Raw genomic sequence first — 17,957 nt, 5'->3', positions numbered from 1 at the left:
TATTCCAGACAACTGGTTCAACTGCCGTGCACCTACCAGCCTGTTCCTTCCAGCCTGTCGGACGTTACTACCTTGTCTCTTACGCTGCTCGACTGGCCTGTTGGCAAGCTTAACCCGGCATTCAAGAACGCTGAATGTGCTCTTCGTCCTGACCAGACTGCTTCTCCCGCATAAGTGCGTTGATGCTTGAATGGGTCGAAGAGCTTATGCGCTCTCCCTGTTCACATTGAGGTAAGACGTCCAGTCAGAGAGACAGATTGTGGGCTTGCATACGAGTTGCATATGTGGAAAACGATGCAGTTGGGACGATGAAATGAAAGTCAGATATCCGATATGATTTAGCTAGTGTATAGATTGAACATTATCCATCATTTTGCTTGAAAATACCGCTCGTGACAGACCTTGTTTTGTGATCAGTCGGTTTATAGACATTATCAAACCAAGATACTCTTTGGCGTGTCCTTCAATCAACATACGGATCTTTATAACACGATTAGATCCTTTCGTTTCCTGGAAGTAACTTCCTTCTTCCTTCCTCCTCTCCAGCCTCAAGCTATAGCTCCAAGAGCTCCGGCCTCCACACATTCTGAGACCACTGCGAGCCTGAAATCCTGTGGACATTTTTACCAATGCCAGATAAAATGCCGCAGCGACCCTGAAAGCGCCGAAACGTCGTCCAAGCTCGTCGACACGCCCGCCAACACTGTGTTGCCTCGATCCGCGATCAGTTGGTTCCATCGTTATCTCCCTGAGCTTCACAGTACCTATTTACTCCTCTCCGGTGACGCTGGCAGGACATCCGGGTTACAGGCCCGTGATCTGAGCCCTTCTAGATCTCTCTGGCTTCTTCTCCGTCTCGTTTCCGTAGAAAGATCTCAGTCGCACGGTGCTCTGAGAATCTCAATGCTTCTTCCTGAACTTGTTCCCTTAGAGTATCAATATCTTTGATATAGTCTCGCTGAAGAGATCGTATGCAAGCATGCCCTGTCCAAAGTATGTTCTTTCGAAGATAAAGGCAAGAGGTTACTCACCTAAAGAAGATTCAATTTCGCGACCCGAGTCGCGCATCCATGCCCCATGTTTGGCCAAGCCAAGGCTGAGTACGAGCTCCCATCACCCACCCACCTTCACACACCCCCAACTCACTCCTGTATTGATATCATTTGATAAAAATGAGTTCCTGTGAATTGTCAAAGACCCCAGAACAAGACCATAGCCTCAAGGAACCTGATGTTTCTGAGCGTTCCCACTACTTTGAGGCATATGACCAACAACAGGGTAGAGAGACCTTGAAGCGGATAGCTGACAAACACGGCATCACAACGAGGACTGGACGGCAGTGGGTGAAGGGCCGAGCACACTGGAATGATGAGAGAAGAGTTAGGAAGCGTGCAGCAGCAAAAGGAAGAAGGAAACTTGGTCACTTCTTCACAGTACTTCTGAAGCAGATTCAAGCACTCATTGATGATGAACAACACCACAAATATGAAGCGCCCCTGGGTGTTCAGGCGTACCAAATGGGTATCAACCTTGCCCCTCGCTCTCTCCAATATAATTTATCAGTCAGGGAGGATGCTCGTTTGTATATGGCTGCCTTTTCAGAAGACATCCTCAAAGGCCAACAAGATACTGAGGGGAAAGTATGGCTGGGATCACAAGCACCATACAGTCATGAACTACTGGAATAAGGTGCACTTCACTGATGAGGCTCACTTCAATCCAACTGAATGTTTTCAACGAAAAAGGAACCTCAGAAGGTATAGGAAACGCCTTGCTGATGGCAATATTTGTTCACAGAAGAAGAAGAAACGTTCAAGCCTCACCCTTCACATGTACGCCTCAGTCAACTGGTGGAGAAAGAGCAAACTTGGCTTCCACAATGATGAAGTGGAGATGCTGGGGATGCCAAACCCCCCCCCCCCCCAGAAGCCTGTCAAATCAAAGTATGAGAGTGCAGAGGAGTATCAGGGAGATGCCTGAAAGGTGCGCAAAGCTTCAAGTCAATGGTGGTGAGAAGATCCGTAGCGACCTCTGGTGAGGCTCACAACATTATAAACAACTGTATATAAGCCTCAGCACTAATATTAATATCTTCATCTTGAAAAACGCATCAAATTGACCCAATCTGAGCCCTCATACTTCACTGTTCATTGATTGGTATGGGCGAGTTGGAATGATGGGGTTGCTTACCCCATCGGAGCAAGAGGAAATGAATTATTGCACACCCTAGTGACGGTCATTTCGAGATGGAAGTTAGGAATATACTATCTTGTATCTTGCATGACTTCTCCGCGGCCATGGATCTCTCGAAGGTTGTCTCTTGTACCGTTCGAAAACCCAGCCCAGAACTCACCAAGGTCAACCTCCAGGGAGCGCTCTGCGCAGGTTGCGTAAGTCTCCCAATTAAGTAACATCTTCAGATTATGGACGAGCATCATACTACTATTGTCTAACAAGCTCTTGTATTCTCCAAGCACTCTTGTCGCAACTTAGGAGACACCAGTCCCAATTCTTGATTACTGACTTCATCGCGCTGTGAGAAGTGGTCGACAAGATGTTAGCCTAGCAGTCTTGAGACTCGGAAAACTGTTCTTTGAGCTGGTGTGTTCATACAAGCCAAAAGACAGATGGATGTGCTGGAATATAGGCGGCGAAGAATGGAAGAACAGAAAATAGGTCCTCGCTTGTAGTGACCAACTTCAGAGGACGGAAAGAGAAAGGAATACAGACTTGCGTTGGAGGAGCAGAATACAGCCGTGCGCGATCTCGACACAACGAGAGACAACTCGTCCTAGACGAACGTAGGGCATATGCACACCTTTTGGCTGTTCTGGACGATGCTGTTCACCGATATTACCGTCCTACACGGCTCATGTGCTGCTGTTGCATAGCTCTGATCAAAACATAGTCGCGTTAACAGGAAACGATGGACTCAAAGAGGACACTAGAGAGTTCATGTTGCGTTGTGAAGTTGATGTAGAGGCGAAGGTGGAACTGGCGTTAGCTCCATGCGTGCCTGCCAAGTGAATCTGCCACCCACCGCCGAGTGACCGCATAGCTTCCCCAAGCTTCAGCCTCCCACTCCACTTGTAACCCCACCATCTTTCGCTTGAGGTACTCATTGTACTGTTTGTTCTCGGATCTTGAGTCGCCTGTATACTCGCTGTCAGATTATACCTCAAGATAGCCTCAAAAGTACTATAGGCAGCCACGATGGCTTCGCGACTGGTGCTGGTCCTCGGTGACCTGTTCATCCCGGATCGCGCTGCAGTATGTTCCTATACTATCAGTATACAATGCTAGACCTCACAAACTTACAGGCTACATAGGACATCCCGGCAAAGGTATGAACTGCCCTTATATCCCAGTATCAACAACAACCTACGCCTATATCCTCCCTTGGATTGCGCCGCGACTTACACCCTATCTAGTTCAAGAAGCTCCTTGCGCCTGGCAAAATTGGGCAAATTCTTTGCCTTGGCAACATCACAGATCGAGAAACGTACGAGTTCCTGCGAGGCATCGCGCCCGACCTACAAATCGTCAAGGGCGACTTTGACGTCGAAGCACCAAACCTCGCCCTCTCCAAAGTTGTCACACATGGATCGCTCCGCATAGGCTTCACACACGGCCACACGATTATACCACCCGGCGATGGCGACAGCTTGCTGATTGCAGCACGGCAGATGGACGTCGACATCCTGCTATGGGGCGGCACACACAAGTTCGAGGCATACGAGATGGAGGGCAAGTTCTTCGTGAACCCAGGAAGTGCTACAGGTGCAATGACGACAGGGTGGTGGACAGAAGACGAAGATCCCACGCCAAGCTTCGTGCTTATGGACGTGAGTTTGTCTATCAGCAGAGGTGCTAAGCAATCGTGCAACGACCGGCTAACTGCGGTACAGGTTCAAGGTGACGTCCTTGTGTTATACGTCTACCAGCTACGTAAGGATGCGGAAGGGAATGAGAATGTCGCAGTGGAGAAGGTTTCGTTCAGAAAGAACGGCGGTGGTGCAGCATAGAGACGATCCCGTGTCATTAGACGATAACTGAGCGGTAATTCAGCGCATACACAATGCAGCGATGCAGCGATGCCTCTTCGAATAACACGACGGCCTCGTCGTCTTTTGCACGAATCAACGGCCATCTTAGTGCATGTGTGATACAGAGATGCATCTTCAAAGAACACAGCAGTCGTGGTGTTTGTCCTGCGAATCAACGAACATGCCCGAGCAGGGCGTGTCGAGTCCTCTCTGCTGTGTCACGGAAGCTGCACAGCAGATTGTTCACGGTTAGGCGCAGCATCTAACGCAAGTTTGCTGCACCTCGGGCATAAGTTCAAACACGTAGCCACTGCATACTTGTGTATATTTTGTCTCGTACACTCGTCACTCCCCTGAAACAGACCCTGTAGCTCAGCTGAGGCTCATGCGAGCGTTCATTTCAGATCCACCCCACGTTCTGTCATTTCTGCGGTGCACCCAGCACCTAGCAAATAGCAATGATGGTCTGACCGTCCAGTGAGGCTCTGTGAAACCGCGCAGCCCTGGTCGTACAGCTGTACAACTCGGCTCGAGCAAGCAAGCTTTCGCCTCGCACCGCGTGGGAATCCTCACCTGCATTACATTCCGCATCACTACAGTCTCCGAGCGAGGACGTCTTTCACGGCCCGTTCCACCTTCTCGAACACGGATGGTAGCGCGGCTACCATGCCATAGTTGCGCTCCCCTGCGATGTGACGGCCCTGTGCGAAGTCGATATCCCCGCCGTTGAAGTCTTTGATCAGTCCACCGGCTTCGGTGTAGAGAATATGGCCGCCGGCGTGGTCCCATACACAGGTAAATCTGTCGACTGTCTTTGGGATCCGGACCATGACATCTGTGGATCCAAGTGCGAGTGCGACGTGCTTGACTTGCTGCGCCCAGATAACAGTCCCTGGCCATTGCGCACCGAGCTGCTCACACACAGCCTTGTGCTCCTCCTGCGAGAGACTGGTCTTCCCCAATGTGCTCTCCACGAAATTGAGCTCCTCAAGCTTCTTCTCAGGCAACGTGCTCAGCTCCACCTTCCGCGCCTCTCCCCATCCATCTTTCGTCATACCCCTGACATACGTGCCCTGACCCTTGACTGCAGACAGCACAACCCCATACCCCGCCTCGTCAACAAGGTCCTCATGCAACCTGCTCTGCCCCAACGGCCCCTCCACATCAAACGCCAGATTCGGACACCCAATAACACCCACCGTCTGCTGTCCATCAACCAGCAAGCACAAACACACCGCATATTGTTGGCCCTGCATAAACGTCGCCGTCCCATCCACAGGATCCATAACCCACACTCTGCCCTCACTTGTCTGCTCTCCTTTGCCGCCAAGATCAATAAGATCAAACATCTCCTCTTTACTCGCGGGGAACTTCAGCGTCTGTGCACCGGCATTGGCGTTCTCGTGCTGCGAGAGGCCATTTTGGGAACGCGATGCATGGAGCGCTTTTGCGCGTAGCACAAGGTCCCAGACACGGTCTGCTAGCGTGTCGTTTGACCGTAGCGCGTCTGCGCTCTCCTCGCCGAGGAATTGGTCGGAAGGATAAACGGCATGGATGGAGCTGATGAGCAGTGCTTGGGCGGCGAAATCAGCGATTGTTACGGGGGACGAGTCCGCTTTTGTTTCGGCGGAGACGTGGTTCTTCAGCGAACGCAGAACCGATTTTGTGAGGATCGAGGCGTTGTGGACGGCGGCGAGGGCGAGGCTGAGCTCGGCGGCATATGGGTGGGATGACATTGCGGTTGTGATGTTCTGATGGGTCAGTTGGTGGATGGAGTATCTACAGCTTCACGTTTTGCAGGTGTGAAAGTTTTGTTGTTGATGAGGTGAGGTGAACATCATGTGCTCGGCAAAAAGTTACGATTGCCCGATTCCTCCATGATGTGCGCTCTCTTCTTGTACAGTTGCTGTACCGAGCGATGTTTTGCGAGATGTCAATCGCAACGACTGCACAACTGGCTCGTGCCCTTCATGCTAGAAAGCGAGCAAACAGCCTCAGGATGCAGTGAAAACCTCCAAGCCTCGTCGTCAGACTCGATCAACAATAAAAAAGAGACCCGCAGCCTAAGGCAGACTGTTAAACGTTGAGATTTGTTTTAGCATCGGTTGAGGTTGCAACGTTTGCGCTCAGGCACGCTTCTGCCTCGCGTCGTCAGGGTCGCCCTTACAACGGGAACGGGGACGGGAGCGATGAAGGAAGCTCGGCCCGAGTCGGGAGATTCACGCTACAGGCGAGGCTGCGAGGCTGTGAGGCTGGTTATTGATTGCCTGAACAGGATAGTTGTGATCCGTGCTTCGATGTTTGGCGACACTGCGTTGGGAAGTATGAATTGTTTGTGCTTTGGATGTGCAGGATAGATGTTTTGCTGGGTTGAGGTCGCCGTCCTTTAGGTTATGCATTGTATGTATCTATACATTGAGATTGCATGCATGGAGTGCTTTCTGGAAGTACTAAGATACATGAATCGTGCTTGCTTAAGCTCCGCAGTGCTGCAGATGCGGATTGGGCAATGGTTGTTCTGACCGAGCTGATCTACAAGACTGCAATGCCCATAGAGGTCCTTCAACGTTTCAAGACGCTGATGGTGTGTTGAGTGCATGGTTCTCCACTGATATGTCGCAAGCCATGTCCCAATGAGACTGGTGGCCGCCGCATTTCGTGGGGTAATGCGTGATTCGCACATCTGTGCATCCTCAAGGTGTTTCTTCTGGTAACCGCGGCCGACATGCACTGCTCTTGCATGCGTGCCACGCGGTCTCCGCTGAGTCGTGTCACGGTCTGTTTCGAGGTCGATAGCGTTCACTCCAAAGTGAGGGGTTCACGAGTTGTGAAGCTCGTTAACCGCGATCAATTGATATCAAGATAAGAGTAGATTGCGCTTACCGTTCCTGCAGCCTGTCGACATCACGATGCCTCCCGTAAAGGTTGCGTGCTGAACCTTAAGTGAGCAACGTGGGGGTTTCTGGGCAGTCGCCTGTACCGTCCTCGTATTTGACGGACGAATGAGCATTCCAACCTCACCTGCAAGTCACTCCCATGGCGTTCCTGTGGGAACTAAACTTTACAGGCATTTGACAGCCTGCAGGGACGAACATCGCTATGCCCTTCACTCCTTTGGTCAGATGGCAGAGCAACGAGCATGATCGTTATCTCGCTTCCTGAAGCGAAAAGTGCTCGAGGCGCGCTGAGAGACGAGCATGCTGATAAGCTCGCTAGCCGTGAACAGCGGCGAGGCCTACCAAACAGGCATTCCTCGTGAAGCAGTGCTCCTTTCTGACCACCGATCAATACTGCCTCGCCCTCGCCGTGTGCCTGAAGCGGACGACGAGGGCCCAAGCGAGTCTAAATTGGTGAGTATGGCCGACGCTGGGGGTCAACACGACAGCCAGACGACAGCCAGAACCTCCTCCTATGCCTGAGGCGTTGCAGACTTTTCGCTGAGGCAGCAAATGTGCTAATCTCCACGGAAAAGGAGGTAGATTGAAGACGTTGAACGACTGTTGAGGTTGCTCGGGACGGCAACTGGACATGGCATGTCCAACGCAGATCTTCCAGCGGCATTGCGGCGTAGGCTAGACTCACCCATATCATGTGCTGCAAATGAGTACGGAGCAATTCTGGCTCTGAGAGCGAGCATAGCCGTGATCGCGACAGATAACGTTGTCGGATGTCGCCATTTGAATGATGGCTGACTGCACAAGGCTGAAAGCGCTCAGCGCACATTCCAGCGAGAACTTTTGTAGGCTTACGAGAGATGAACTTCCTGAGATGCAAAACTTTTTGGTTCAGCTGCAGGGTTGAGACAGGTGAGACGGATGGTCCCTGCATCCATGGATTGCAATTGCTCGCCATCATCACCGAAATGGCGAACACCAGAGCTCAGTTCAGTGAGTCGGCTAGTCATGCAAAACGTCCTTCAGAAGGACGAGGGTATGAATGTTTCACAGGCACACAATCCATTGCGCCAGCTGCTCGGTAATTGATGCCTTGAGTGCGAAGCGCGCAGTCACCCCACGGCGTGTTGCAATTGCATGGGCGTGAGGAGACCCATGACTGCTGAAACCGATAGCTTCTTGCTCCTCTTTTGGATCACGACACTCCGGGAAAGGCAGCGTCCGAACCCAAGTTTGCACGTCATCCGCCATGTCCGGAAGAGCAGATGACTGGCGAGTGGAGACTGGATCTTCGTCATTTTAGGAGGCTGGTCGTGCTGCTATCACGCTTTCTGGCAGTGGTGTCACACAAGAGAAAAAGCTGCCTGAGTGTCTGCCCATCACTGTGCGCTCCGGGTGGAGTACCGGGGCAGAGTTTGACGTTGCGCAGCACGCACATGCGTGAAATACCGTAGAATTCAGCACTCGACGCTGCGGGTGAGCGAAAATCCCCTTCGTTGAGCGAATCATTCCCGCGCAGCGAGAGCGTGCTGGCAGCACCGTGGTGGCCAAATCTTTGCCGGAGCGAATAGCAATCCAATGCGCTGCACCTGTTCGACAGAAACGCGGCCATTCCTCTTCGGGCCTGGTGGTGAAAGAGGGGTGCATGAGCAAGCGGCCTCGCAAGGGCACAGCTTGCGGCGGCTCCTTGAGAAATATTCTCTTGGCATGCAGTGTGGGTCCATGCTCACGCCTGCATCTTGTGCGGAGATGTGTGGGACTACCCTGTTGACTAGCTGGCCTGCATGACTAGGGTCTGATAGGTCGTCAGCTGTGTGCTGTGTGCCTGAGCGCTCAGTTAAGAACATCCTCATCGCCTGTTCCCGCAACACCTGTCTCCACAAAGCTCCGCTGAAGACCCTAACCTTCCATGACTCCTGTCTGAGGACTCACTACTTCATAAAGAACCACTCCCTCGTCCCATCTGAGCATTCCCACCACCACCTTACCCCACCCAGCCGCCGACTACCTTGTCAGCGTCTCAGCTTACTCCACCACCACACCAACACAATCTCAACCTCACATTCACAATGACTTCCCAGATGGAATGGTCCCACGACTTCTGTCTCTCCTGCGATCGGCAGATGGAGGGCGGCACCTACTGCTCGCAAGCCTGCAGGTTAGCAGATCTAGAGAAGGCTGGTCAGCAACAGACCACACAGCTATCATCGTCTGCCTCTTCGACATCCTCCTCCAACAACGGCTTCTACCTTCCTCCAGCTGTCAACTTCTCGCAATACAAGGCACCATCGACATCACGAGGATTTGACATGGGCCCCTCAAGTCCGTACCACTACTACACTACCGCGAATGGCTCGTACTTTGTTCCACCAACTGCGGGGACGCGTAGCCTGACACCATCATCATCACGCTCATCGCTGTCATCCAACTCTTCGACAACGCAGTCGGGCATCACCGCACAGGCGGCATCGCAATTGAACAACTACATGCGATCATTCGATCAGACACGAGAACAGAAGAGGAGGTACACCCAGTACTGAACGGCCTTCATCTTTCTTAGCATCTCTTTTCTGCAAAACGGGCTCATCATTTTCTGGAGTTTGGCATTACGAAAACCACGGAACGCCGGATGACTACGACACTCGGCGCACATACCCTTTGCTTTTTGGTTTGCATCTCGGTCTCGGCCTCGGGCTTGTAACCATAGGACCCGGCGTGGTCCTCGGAGTTCACTCATCATATCGATCGCTGATCTGCGTTACTATTGTACCATCTCCTATCTACGCATAGCGGAGCGGTGTACGATCAAAAGCACATATATCCACCTCAACGGGCCACAGGAGGCGTGGACTTGAGTACATTATTTGTTTACGAGCATTCCCAGCCTGGTGTTTGGCATGGCAAGGATAATGGATTGCTTTGACATGCTGCATAGCGTGTTTGTTGGCGGATATCCCCTCACTCATACGGGCGTTTAATGACGCACCGATTTCTACTCTAGCATCCCTTATGTAGTCACTGCCTCGGCATTCCAATGGAAAGCACTGCCATGAGATCCACTCATGGCGCAGTTCGAACACACAACGATCGCCTTTCTTTTGCAACTTCGTGACGTCCCAGTGACAGCCTTACACAACCGCTTGTCCGACTCTAAACTATGGTGCGGACATTGCACACTCCGCACGTGACCTCATGACTGAGCTCACGGGGATTGGCGCTCTGAAGGCGCCCTACAGAACAGCGGCCAGGCCTATGGCTGCCGTCCCTTCTCCGCCCCCAGCTCGTCAAACTCATGATGTCCACCCCCAATGGGCAAAGTGGTGGCTGCTGTCACGATCTGCCTTCTGTCTCACACAGACCAGGAAGATTTTTCGCGACGATCCAGACGTTCACCACCGCTCAACGCTTCTCACGGCACTGGGAGGCAAAATGGCAGACACCCTCAACGACCCAACACGGGAGGCAGCCGTGGCAGCCAACAGGCGCCGTATCTCTTCCAGTCCTCTGGGCCCCAAGTGCTGCAGTCCCTTGACCTCTGGTGCATCCTTCAACTACGGGCCTCCAGCTCAGTGGTCGTCGCTCCTGCGCTATAAGGGGGTCCGTTCGTTGCGAATGCGGGGTTGGACAGGGGACGCGATGGGCCGCCGAATAGCGTCGCAGGAAGCAAGCAAGCGAAGCAATCATCCCACGCGCAGCGAGCAGTCATGCGGCATTTCGGACAAGTTCTGCGATCGGCGGACAGGTCGTTATGGCGCAACACTTCTGTTTCTTTGTATGCCTCATCCACCAACGCCGGGCATGGTTGATCAGTCGTGACAGCTGTGCAGTTTCGCAGAGATTTTCTTCTGACTCCTTGAATTTTGCTTGGCTATTTCCAACCTGCCAGCTCACCCGGGGCTCCACTTCGCCTCAGCAAGCGCAGGCGCAGCCGGACATTGCCCATTCCCCGTCGGCTCCCGAGCAATCACGACACCTAGGCTCCGCTCCTAGCAATCCCGATACATTATGTCATCGTGTGTTGCAGGCTTGACGCTTGTCGACTGATTATTTGTGCGACGCTGCCAAATCCTGTTCTGGCCTCTGACCACGTCGGCGTGATCCCAAAGCCCACTTGAGAGTAGGCAACATTTTTCTCCTGCGACGGGGTACAGGGGCTCGGCGGCTGCTTCCGAGCCTGATGTGCGATCACGATCCATGGATGTCTCGACAGTTTGAACTTTATCAACGCCCAAGGGTCCACCATAACACCGAGTCGGTGGGCGGAGACGGGAAGATGCAGGCACCAAACGAACAACGAATTTTGTCCACGTTGCACGCAACTTTTGGTCCGATCATCGCATTCACGACAAGCTCAGGCCTGCGTCGCACTGCTGTATCGGAGAGCACAGATTGCTCCCCGACAAAAGCCTAACGAAAATTCAATATGGCGTGCTGATGAGGCTCAAGGGCGATCAAATGAGTCAAAGGGAACACCAAGGCGCATTGACGCAGAGCTATCGTGTCTAAAGAAATTTTGTTGATGATGCGCAGAGACTTTGACTGAATCGCAGATCTGACGACCTCTAGGGTACTTCAGCCTCGTGTCTGTCCAAGCACGTGCAATTTACATTTGCTCTTGGGCAACGGGCGTCGCAACGTTTCCTGAAAGCGCCGTCAGGCATCCTCTCATCCACACCAGAAGCTGAATCAGGCTCCCTTCAATATTTCCTCAGTCCTATGTCCCGATTTCTTGATACTGTGTATTTGCACAGGCTGTTCCTCTCCCCGCACATCAACATCATGCCAGGCACTACAACCTGTATATTCATGACAGTTCCCCAGACAACGTCTCCGACCAATGCTCTATTTTTCCGTCTACGCAGAGAAATCTTTTGACCTTGAAATGTTCGTGGACATTCGTGGCTGACGCCAACCTGCCCAACAAGGCATCTGGGCACACGGCACACAGATCCTCCACACAATCATGATGTATTGTGATTCCCAGCCACACCACGACAGCCCCATCAGATCTCCCTGTGTATCGCCTTCGATCTGGAATCCTACAGCCGGATCTACACGAGACTAGCTTTTAGCTGGTGCACACCCGCGCGATCGAGGTGTCGCAGCATCGCCCACAGCAGGGCCGGTAGATACCCCCGCGGACCTGAGAGATGAGCAGTTCGTCTATGTTGCAGCAAGCGTTCTAAGAGTCCGAGAACACTGACGACGACACGTCAGGGTTGTTGAGCTTCGACGACAGGCTTGCGGTCGTACGATTGATGTCGGCAGCGAGAGCGCTATTCTCGGCATTGCAATATGCTAACAGTCAACACATCAAGCCTCGGTAGGACAATACCATGACACAGGTACAGCCGTGGACACAGTTCGCCCGTGCCGCTAGATGTTGGGCGTGTGGATTCTACAAAATCCGCTCTATGGAGACAGCATCGAGCGATACGGCACACAGTTGACGGACGACGAAGCGGTGGCTGTGTCTTCCTGACATCAATCATGTCATACGGACAAAAACCAGCTGACTATCCTGATGCCTATAGCGAGTTCCGCACAGCGTGAGCTCACCAGACTGACATGACGATAAGACTTCAATTTACAATATCGCTCGATTGGTGTTGAACAGCACGCAGCAACACGGCCTATGTCCCGTTGCTCCTTGAGTGTACACTTGTAGCATCCATGAGCTGGTTTACAATTGAGACCCTCACTTGGTCATATGTCCACACAGACTTCGACCTTTCAAAGCAGCTGAGCGATGTAAGAGTCGGTGGCTCCTGGACCGCTCAACGAAAATTTTGCCAACGCCTTCTTAGGCTGCAGACAAATTTAAGTGCAGCAACCATTTCCAGCCTTTGTTCTGAACCTAGAGACCTTTAGTGAATCTTAGACACCCGTCTGCGAGCTTAGACTTCAGCGTCACTAGTCTCCAGAAGCTAGGAGCATTGGTCGACATGCGACGACTAACATGCACCTTTCTGAGCACATTATGTAACAGACTTCAAGAGGTGACAGAGGCAGGCATCCAGCCGTACTGGCACAGTTGCGCCGACGCATCGCTTTCAGAACTGCAGAAAGCTGATCATACAAAGGTATACAAGTCTCATTGACTTTTGGACGAAAGGTACCCAGAAGAGGACCACGTATCCAGAACAAGTAACGGCAACCCAAGACCCGGATATACCCAAACCCTAAACACCTTATCAAAGCAAAACGCCTGCCGCAGACCAACAGCGCCTGCTCACTGACCCATCATTTTCTTCCTTTGCCTTTCTGCCCACTCCCTCGACGCGATCCTGCCCCTCTCTGCAGCTTCAGCTCTCGCCTTCTTAGCTGCTTCTTCCTTCTCCTTTCTCTCACGCTCCATCGCTTCTTTTTGTATTCTGTCACGGTTGAATACCTGCTTGCCCTTGACCTTCAGCGCTGCAGCATCGACGGGCGTAACGGTGGACTTAGAGCCTGCAGCAAGCAAGATACTGTTCCGGTTTGCGGACGAGGTGGATGTTGAGCGCGAAGCCGAGGGCTCGATGACGCTACTGCGCTTGCTTACGAGAGATGTCGAGCGCTGCGGTGCTTCGACCTTGGAGGGAGGCGGGATGCTGACTCCTGGTGCGTCTCTGACCAGCAGTGATTCTCGAGGTCGGCGAGCAATGGGCTTCCGGACGGGCGCAGCGAGGGCTGCTTTCTTTGCAGCTTCGGCTTCTTCCATACGCTTGAGCCGCTCCTCTTTTTGCGCCTTGAGGCGTGCAGCAGTCGCTTCGCCCGGCAGCTGGAAGCTGGGTTTGGTAAGTTGTTTTGACTTGGGCGGCGGAGGCATGCTGATAGGCCGTGTTGTAGGCTTCTCGGTTCTTTCCGCTTCCTCCATCCGTTTGAGTCGTTCTTCTTTCTGGGCCTTTAACCTCGCTGCTGTCGCCTCGCCGGGGAGTTGGAAGCTTGGTACCGTAGGTGGCTTTGTCGACTTGGGGGGCGGTGGCATACTGATCGGTCGCTGTTTCGGAGCAGCTGCGCCTTCTGCTTCCCGCTTCAGGCGCTCCTCCTTTTGCGCCTTGAGTTTTGCTGCCACATTGTCACTGGACAACTGGAATGTGGGCTTCGTTGGCGCTTTTCCTTTTGGCGGCGGAGGAGGCGTCGGGAAGGACAGACTGATTGGGCGGCGCTTAGACGCCAGGTAGTCGGCTGTCTCGGTCGAGGGCTTCCTAACATCTTTGCTTGGTGCGGTGCGGACGCTGGAAGCACGTGCAAGCGATGTTGTAGTGGGCTTCACGCTCTTAGGGGCTGCACTTGGTACTCTCGAGATCCTGATAGGAAGAGGTGCCTTCGCAGCAACTGGCGCTCTAGTAGCAACGGGTGCTTTGAAAGGCGTCTTGCTGGGAGTCTTACTCGCGACCTTGGCTGGAGTCCGGGCAGGAGCTTTAGCAGGTGTCCTCGCAGATGTCTTGCTCGGTGTCTTCCCCCGCGCAATCGGTGACGCGGTGGGCTCCATGGACTTCCGTGGAGACTTTTCGTCGTCGGAATGTTCGAAATCTGGTATGGCTTTGCCAATGGACTCCAGGTCTTCTTCAAGTCTGTCAATGGCTGAGATCGACTCTTCAATACGCATGGGAGACTTTGACGGGCTTCGTGATGTACGTCGAGTCGATCCTTGGTTCTTAACTGGTGTGGACACGGATGCTTCGAACGGCTTCTCGGCGGATAGCATCTTGGGCTCGGCTTCTGATGTGATCTCGACGGAAGGCGTGCCCTCATCACGACCTGGATCCTGGGGTTGTATATCGAGGTCTGCTTCGAACTCGGCTTCTGAAGGTATCGCTGGCCTTGCTTCTACTGTTTCTTTCGGAATATACTCCACTTCTACGGCTTCAGGCACTTCCGTCTTGTGTTCTTCTTCGTCCTCTTGCGGCTCTGCAGTCACTTCTTTTTGCGAGATCGACTGCTCTTCTGCAACAGCCACCAGTGCGATATCATCTTGGACGTCGTTGACATCGTTGTTGGCACTCTCGGACACCTCCTCTTCCTGTTGAGGGACTGCCTCGGCCTGAGCCTCTGCAACGATCTCTTCAAGAACCTCTTCTTCGGTGGGCTCGGGTTGTGGTGTTTGCTGCTCGGCTTGCGACAGCTTCAGTTCTTCTTCAAGCTTCGCTTGCTGACGTCGCGTCAGTCGCACTGGTTTTGGCGCTGGCTCAGGCTCGAGATTCGTGGGTTCTTCGGGCACGACAAGTGTTTCGCTTCCCTCAGTGACAACGTCGCCCTTCTGTTCGACAGCCACTTCGACTCGCTTCACAGGTTCTCCTGCGGCATCCTCAACCACCTCTTCTGGCTGAGGAGGCGGTGCGCGTTGAGATTTGCTGAGTGCCTCTTCCTCTTCGAGCTTCGCTAGTTGGCGGCGTGTAAGTCGGACTGCTGGAGTCTGTGGGGCTTTTGACTGTTCATCGTTATTGGGAATCTGGGCGATATCTGGATGCATATTAGTGGCTGACCCCTGCTTACGATATGACAGTGGCATCCCGGTCACTCACCATCTGTGTGCTCCAGAGCCAAATTCTGATCCGCGCTCTCGTTCACAGGATTGACTGTGGCTTGTCGCTCAGCGTCTTCCACAACTTGCGCAAGCTCCTCTTCCTCAGTCTTTGCCTTCTTGCCCTTGGCGCCTTTCTTTGCACCTTTACCTTTCCCCTTCTTTGCGGGTGTCTTTGCAGGCGTCTTTGCGGGCAGTGGTTCTTCGATTTGTACTGCGGGCGATGCGTTCGGTTCGATATCCTTCAGGACGCGTTCATTGATTACAGGCGTCTCGATTGGCTCCTCCACGTCCTGTTGGGCGCGCTGCGCGGCGCGAGTGACGCGCATGGTGTTGTTGATATCCAAAAATTACGTAGGTTTCGTGGTATTGGTGTCGAGTTGACTAAGTATTGGTGAAAAGCATATGTACAGTGAGCTGGTGGGTTGTTGATGTGATTGGCGATGTGGTAATCCTCGAGTGATCTTTGGCGTTGCAGCTGTGTTTCCAGCACGAACCCAAACAAATGTCCTCATTCGGACTAGCTCCCCGCAAAGTCCGTGAACTTCGGAAACGGTGTCACGTGGTCAGTGCTCATCGGAGTCCCAGGGTGCTTTCAAGCCATCTGCCGAGTCGCAGCGTCCCATTTCTGAATCCGGAGCCGCTCCCGTGGACGTGTTCTCTCACTACTTCTGCTGTGATCCCAAAAATTTCTCGACGAAAGGCCGTCCGGACTTCACGCACTCATTTGACATATTATTGAGTCGTCACGATTTTCGCCCAATCAGAGCGACTAACAATCTCTCACGAAGGCGAAGTTTACTCCAGAGGATCTCAATCATCCTCAATTGCTTTGACGTTCAGGCATTGTTCGTTGCTTCGTGCACCTGCACGAGGCTGACAATCGGCACCGTTACCGGCAACCTTCACATATAGCGATATCTCCGAGACCGGCAAGCTGGCTTACCCCGCGAGGCAGTTGTCTACGATTCTCAACTCCGTCAGTAAGCGGAGCTACCCCACCATATCTAGAATGACCTCACGAGCCGCGGCGAACTCCCGCCTCAATCAACTCTCCAAGCACCTCGACTCCAAACCATTCTTCGAGCTGAACACACCCTTTTCGACGGAACGCAGCGGACATCTAGAAGACGCACAAGGCAACCGCATACAGCGCAATAAGCCTCAAGAACTTAAAAAGCCTGAACCAGAGCAACTACCAAAGAAAGAACAACCACCCAAGATGGCATCCTCTCAGGCTCCCCACCCAGCTCTTATGATCCCCGGACCCATTGAGTTCGACGATGAAGTCCTCAAATCCATGAGCTTTTACAGGTAGGATCCATATCCCAATGGCACTTCGAAACATACACTGATACACCCTCAGTGAATCGCATGTTGGCCAGCCATTCGTCAACTGCTTCAGCGAAGTTCTTCAAAACCTCCGCAAGCTCTTCCAGACCACTGACCCTGCCTCGCAACCCTTCGTCATCTCCGGTTCCGGCACACTCGGCTGGGACCAGGTCGCCGCCAACTTGGCTGAGCCTGGCGAGGAGGTCCTCGTACTTCACACTGGATACTTCGCCGACTCGTTCGCCGACTGCTTCGAGACATACGGCGTCAAGGTCACACAGCTGAAGGCACCCATCGGTGACCGACCACAACTTGACGAGGTTGAGAAGGCCCTCAAGGAGAGGAAGTACAAGATTCTCACAGTCACACATGTCGACACATCTACCGGCGTGCTCAGCGAGCTCAAGGCATTGAGCGACCTCGTTCACAAGGTCAGCCCCGAGACATTGCTTGTTGTCGACGGTGTATGCAGTGTTGGTTCTGAGGAGATCCGCTTTGACGACTGGAAGCTCGATGTCGTCCTTACAGCATCACAGAAGGCTATTGGGTGCCCGGCTGGTCTCAGCATCCTGATGGCATCTGGCAAGGCGATCGAGGTCTTCAGGAACAGGAAGACAAGACCCACATCCTACTTCGGTTCATGGAAGAACTGGCTACCAAGTAAGTACATCAGAAAATATACTTCGACATTCAGATATTAATTCATCCACAGTCATGCAGAACTACGAAGCCAAGAAGGCATCCTACTTTGCCACACCATCACCTCAGCTCGTCCACGCTCTTGACACAGCACTCAAGCAGATACTGTCGCGACCTCTCGAGCAGCGCTTCGCCGACCACAAGGCCGCGTCGAAGAAGATCAAGCAGGCTGTTGCAGACTTCGGCCTGAAGCAGCTTGCCTCCAAGCCTGAGAACCAGGCCAACGGCATGACCGCCATTTACCTGCCCGAGGGCGTCACACCCCCTGACGTCCTCCCCAACCTGCTGAAGAAGGGTGTCATCTTCGCTGGTGGTCTGCACAAGGAGATCGCGACCAAGTACATCCGATGCGGACACATGGGTGTCAGCGTAACAGATCCTAACCGCAAGGACCTGACTAAGGCTATTGAGAGCTTGAAGGAGGCGTTGACAGAGGTTGGCCACAAAGCATAGATGTAAGAATCCCTTTCTAGGTATCTT

General features: G+C 53.0%; 6 protein-coding genes across 6 annotated transcripts; 3 read left to right on the top strand and 3 right to left on the bottom strand.

Annotated features, from left to right (window-relative positions):
- The first annotated feature begins 3,075 nt into the window (after positions 1-3,075).
- Positions 3,076-4,040, top strand: BU25DRAFT_412729 (retrograde transporter). Its single transcript, XM_033706861.1, has 4 exons — positions 3,076-3,270; positions 3,330-3,344; positions 3,432-3,845; positions 3,909-4,040. The coding sequence occupies exons 1-4, from the start codon at positions 3,214-3,216 to the stop codon at positions 4,023-4,025; spliced, it is 603 nt and encodes a 200-aa protein (XP_033559480.1). The 5' UTR covers positions 3,076-3,213; the 3' UTR covers positions 4,026-4,040.
- A 292-nt stretch (positions 4,041-4,332) lies between these two features.
- BU25DRAFT_117976 (carbohydrate phosphatase) lies at positions 4,333-6,107 on the bottom strand. Its single transcript, XM_033700415.1, has one exon. It carries the CDS (start codon positions 5,780-5,782, stop codon positions 4,640-4,642), a length of 1,143 nt encoding a protein of 380 aa, XP_033559479.1. The 5' UTR covers positions 5,783-6,107; the 3' UTR covers positions 4,333-4,639.
- Positions 6,108-7,059: 952 nt separating this feature from the next.
- On the bottom strand, positions 7,060-8,005 carry BU25DRAFT_117978 (uncharacterized protein). The gene has a single exon (XM_033700416.1). It carries the CDS (start codon positions 7,899-7,901, stop codon positions 7,389-7,391), a length of 513 nt encoding a protein of 170 aa, XP_033559478.1. The 5' UTR covers positions 7,902-8,005; the 3' UTR covers positions 7,060-7,388.
- Positions 8,006-9,021: 1,016 nt separating this feature from the next.
- Positions 9,022-9,480, top strand: BU25DRAFT_346159 (uncharacterized protein; the record flags this gene model as incomplete). Its single annotated transcript, XM_033703079.1, has 1 exon — positions 9,022-9,480. One exon carries the CDS (start codon positions 9,022-9,024, stop codon positions 9,478-9,480), a length of 459 nt encoding a protein of 152 aa, XP_033559477.1.
- Positions 9,481-12,992: 3,512 nt separating this feature from the next.
- Positions 12,993-15,693, bottom strand: BU25DRAFT_118049 (uncharacterized protein). Its single transcript, XM_033700417.1, has one exon. The coding sequence runs from the start codon at positions 15,432-15,434 to the stop codon at positions 13,173-13,175; it is 2,262 nt and encodes a 753-aa protein (XP_033559476.1). The 5' UTR covers positions 15,435-15,693; the 3' UTR covers positions 12,993-13,172.
- A 765-nt stretch (positions 15,694-16,458) lies between these two features.
- Positions 16,459-17,930, top strand: BU25DRAFT_346343 (PLP-dependent transferase; the record flags this gene model as incomplete). Its single annotated transcript, XM_033703092.1, has 3 exons — positions 16,459-16,760; positions 16,813-17,438; positions 17,491-17,930. The coding sequence occupies 3 exons, from the start codon at positions 16,459-16,461 to the stop codon at positions 17,928-17,930; spliced, it is 1,368 nt and encodes a 455-aa protein (XP_033559475.1).
- Positions 17,931-17,957: the final 27 nt, after the last annotated feature.

The sequence above is a fragment of the Macroventuria anomochaeta genome, assembly GCF_010093625.1.
Source record: "Macroventuria anomochaeta strain CBS 525.71 unplaced genomic scaffold BU25scaffold_26, whole genome shotgun sequence".
In the NCBI taxonomy this organism is placed as follows: Eukaryota; Fungi; Ascomycota; class Dothideomycetes; order Pleosporales; family Didymellaceae; genus Macroventuria; species Macroventuria anomochaeta.
Note: the sequence above shows the minus strand (reverse complement) of the source record. Positions and strands in the feature narration are given on the sequence as shown.

Coding starts and splice junctions, on each gene's coding strand:
- BU25DRAFT_117978 (XM_033700416.1), bottom strand. CDS start 7,901: ATGATGGCGAGCAATTGCAATCCATGGATGCAGGGACCATCCGTCTCA.
- BU25DRAFT_118049 (XM_033700417.1), bottom strand. CDS start 15,434: ATGCCACTGTCATATCGTAAGCAGGGGTCAGCCACTAATATGCATCCA.
- BU25DRAFT_412729 (XM_033706861.1), top strand. CDS start 3,214: ATGGCTTCGCGACTGGTGCTGGTCCTCGGTGACCTGTTCATCCCGGAT. Junction 3,846..3,908: donor CAAGCTTCGTGCTTATGGAC/GTGAGTTTGTCT, acceptor ACTGCGGTACAG/GTTCAAGGTGACGTCCTTGT.
- BU25DRAFT_117976 (XM_033700415.1), bottom strand. CDS start 5,782: ATGTCATCCCACCCATATGCCGCCGAGCTCAGCCTCGCCCTCGCCGCC.